Consider the following 4,117-nt stretch of genomic DNA (forward strand, 5'->3'; position numbering starts at 1 on the left):
AAGATGCACATGTTTTTTTTTTTTTTTTAATATTCTTAACAGTTATTTATTATCCTTTTGCTGACATAAGAACCAAAATATTGATTTTTGAGGAACTTAAACACATTAGAAGACACTTGACATTTATTAGAGTGGGTTAAGAAATTTTTTTCTAAATTGGTTTGTAGGAAATTTGTGTCCACGCATGATAACCCATAATTGATAAAATGACTGCACAAAAAAATTTGACTTATCAATTTTATTAGTTGATAGTGGACTTATCATTTATGTCTAATCAGTTCACTAATTATGAATTGTTCAATCAATTTGTAAAAAAAGTGTGTACCCTAAACTTTTTATTTTTTATTTTTTATGCCATTAACCATAAGATATATATTTTTTCTTAGTTTAAAAAACAAAACAAAAAACGTGGGGAGGAGATTCGATTAAGAAAAGAGTCGGAATAAAATAAAAAATTTGACTAAACCAAATAAATTGTGAGAATTTAAGAAAGGCCTGACCATTTCTATTTGGGCTAAACGGTGGCTTTTTCATTAAAAAAAAAAAAAAAAAGGCTGAGATGGCAAAGCGTTTTGGGCACTCACTCTAATCCTAATCACGTGGATAGTAGCAACTAGAAGACATTTCGTGTTTAAAAGTCTTGAATTTGTGTCTTATTTAAGTTAATGTAATTAAATTTATTTAATTAAAGGATTATTATTATTATTATTATTATTATTTTTCAATAATTGCTGGCCCTACGACCCCGACGGCTACGTATAATCGAATCATTTACGCAATCTCAAGAAACAACCGGCCGGGTTGTCCGGGGCCCCGGGTTTCATGGAAATGGCGTGCTCGGAGAAGCAAGTGATGGTGGTAGGGATCGACGACAGCGAGCACAGCTCATACGCGCTGGGGTGGACGCTGGACCACTTCTTCGTCCCCTGTGCCTCCAACCCTACTTTCAAGCTCGTAGTCGTCCACGCCAAGCCCACTCCCACCTCCGCCGTCGGCCTCGCCGGTCCCGGTAACTGCTACCCACCGATCACCTACACTTTTTATTTTTTATTTTACATACATGTGTGTGTTGGACTACTGGTGTGGAATTGTCAAGAAAAATGGATGACTTTGTGCAAATTTACTTGCTGATGTGGGAATTGTAGGAGCGGCCGAGGTTTTGCCGATGGTAGAAGCCGATTTGAAGAAGATCGCTGCCCGAGTCGTTGAAAAGGCCAAGGAACTTTGCATCAGTAAATCGGTATTTTTTTTAAATTTACCTTTTCTTTTTTTTTTTAAAAAAAAAAAAAAATTAATGGTATTTAGTAAATTCTTATAAGATGTCGTCATATTGAAAATCAACTTTTAGATCAATAAGAGATCGTAAGAAAGAAAAATCAATGACTAATTTTGACTATGAATTCGAGTTTACTAAATAATTTTTATTTTTATTTTTTGGATTTTTTAACTTGGGTAGTCTAATCTATTATTTATAAGTACTACACTATTTAGATCACCCCTTATTTCAAAATATAGTGAATTTAATTATTAATTATAATATTCTAAGCATGAGAATACATGGTTGAGCAATTAGATTGCCCTGGAATCTAAATTCTACGCCGACCAGTCTCTGAAGTAAAATTTGCAATTTTGGATCAAGATTTGAAAGTATGCCCTGAAAAAACAGAGCACTTGTTGAGAAATTGCCTTGTTGGCATACAATGGTTGTCATTTTTGACAGTTCATCCCTGAAAATTACATAGATACATATATATATTTATACATACATACATCGCATGCATATACCTGATACATGTGTACCAGTATGGCAGTAACTTGTGTGGGGAAAGTGTTCTTCTTCACATTTCAGATTGTATGCATGCAGGTGAATGATGTGACAGTGGAGGTTGTGGAAGGAGATGGTAGGAATGTTCTCTGTGAGGCCGTGGAGAGACACCATGCATCCATTTTGGTTGTTGGTAGTCATGGCTATGGAGCCATTAAGAGGTATTGATCTAATGTTTTTCTTCTTATTTTTGTTGTCACAGTTTCCTACTGCAGAATTAATAGACAAGTTGAGCAATTAATGTTGGGGAGACATATTTCTTAGGAAGTTCTTTCAACGAGCCCATAATATAACATATTAGAACACCACTCATTGTCTTATAGCTGTGTTCAACACTCGCCCTCCCGAACCCTCGGCTCTGTTACACCACTCTTGGGGTGATTTATTTCTCCGACATTACTCAATCCATAAACTTGAAACTAATGGATTTGGACCCAATTGTGCTGTATTAACTCCTGATTCTAACGATATATTTCATAACAGTGAGCTATGTGAATTTGTTTTCTGCCATTACTCTGATATTTTGTCTTGAAGATCAGAATATATACTTGTATTGTTCCCTGTAACAAGCAAGAATTCGATCATCCTTCAAGTTTTGACAATGTATATGATTTTCATGCAGGGCTGTTTTAGGCAGTGTCAGTGACTACTGTGCTCATCATGCTCACTGCACCGTGATGATTGTGAAGAGGCCCAAAATCAAACACTAAAAAAGCTACTTTTCCTGCTTCACATAAACACATATAGCAGTTGAATCAGCCACAAGTGATTTACATTATAATAAATTTGATCAGTGTATATTTATGTGATATTTCATGCAATGTTGCTTGTTGTGTCATCTGCTTCTATACTTTATTCCCACTTGTGAATGGGGCGGCTAGGAATTCTCCTTCATATTCTACACTGGAATTTCATCGAATACGTTATCGTCAATGTGCTTTTTCAAAGCTAGCATCCAATCTTATGTGGTATAAAACATAAATAACACCCACTTGGCAAAAACAACACCCTAATTATAAGCATCCAATGCTTATTTGGTACTAAACAACATCCAATTATATTCCCTCCTTTCCCATCTTTTTTTTTTGACCCTCCTTTCCCATCTGTAGTGGGAAGATCTCCCTATGTGCCATTCTGATTTGATTGTTGTATTTATTGTTTTTTCTTCTTCTTTTTTTTTAAAGGAAAAATTACACTTTATACCTCAAAGTTTGGGGCGATTTTCAATTCGACTTTCAATGTTTCAATTTTTGCAATGTACCTCCTAAACTTTTAATTTTTTGCAATTTGACAATTCCGTCAGTCAAAGCCATTTTGACTGATGGAAAAGTGATCATGTGCGACGCACGTGATCACTATTGGCCTTTTTTTCCCCAAAATGCCCCCCATTCCAACCTCTGATCACTCTCTCTCTCTCTCCCTCTCTCTCCTTGCCGACGAAGACATCGACGACACCTCCTCATGAGCAACATCAAACTCATAGGCCAAATTAGCTTCTTCTTTCGGTCGAATTGCAAGGACTGCACGTCGATGTGTACCCTTAGAGAGAGAAGGAGCTTGTGGAGAGGACTGGGAGCTCGTCCGTACCGCAAGTATTTTTCAACGAGAAGTTGTTTGGGGGCCTGGTGGCGTGGAACTCTCTGAGGAACAGCGGCAGATTTGACCGAAGATTGAAGGAAATGCTAGGGAGCAAATGTCCCGACGATGTGCCTGCACCACCTATTTATGAATTTGACGACACCGAGGAGGAATGGACGGACGAGATGGTCGGGATCGTCAGGGTTTTGCGTCAGAAATTGCCCATTCAGGATCATCTAATGAAGATGAAGATGGTGAAAAATTGCTTCTCTGGGAGCAAGACGGTGGAGGTGTATGATTCACCTCTTGGACTACGATTGCAGAAAGGTACGTGTGGGTGGGCAAGTGTCATCGATGTCTTCGTCGGCAAGGAGAGAGAGAGAGTGATCGGAGGTTGGGATGGGGGGCATTTTGGAGAAGAAAAAAAAAGAATGTATCACGTAATCAATGACGCTACAGCTGTGAGGGTGCATTACAAAAATTGAAACATTATATGTCGAATTGAAAATTGCCCCAACCTTTGTGGGTAAAGTATAATTTTCCCTTTAAAAAAAGAACAAAAACCCATTTGGCCACTTAAAACCAAGCAAATTGGGTCCAATTCTTGGTCTTAATTTTTCAAATAGTTGTACAAGATGTTTAGGCATATTTATTTATTGGGGAAAATACACTTTACCCTCATAAAGTTTCACCTCATTTGCAATTTGGCATCTA

At 37.4% G+C, this 4,117-nt stretch overlaps 1 protein-coding gene across 1 annotated transcript; it reads left to right on the plus strand.

Moving 5' to 3' along the window:
• Nucleotides 1-782: 782 nt before the first annotated feature.
• LOC132171368 (universal stress protein PHOS34-like) lies at nt 783-2,663 on the plus strand. Its single transcript, XM_059582666.1, has 4 exons — nt 783-1,009; nt 1,146-1,240; nt 1,865-1,986; nt 2,448-2,663. Exons 1-4 carry the CDS (start codon nt 823-825, stop codon nt 2,533-2,535), a joined length of 492 nt encoding a protein of 163 aa, XP_059438649.1. The 5' UTR covers nt 783-822; the 3' UTR covers nt 2,536-2,663.
• Nucleotides 2,664-4,117: the final 1,454 nt, after the last annotated feature.

This window comes from Corylus avellana, chromosome ca2, assembly GCF_901000735.1.
Source record: "Corylus avellana chromosome ca2, CavTom2PMs-1.0".
Taxonomy (NCBI): domain Eukaryota; kingdom Viridiplantae; phylum Streptophyta; class Magnoliopsida; order Fagales; family Betulaceae; genus Corylus; species Corylus avellana.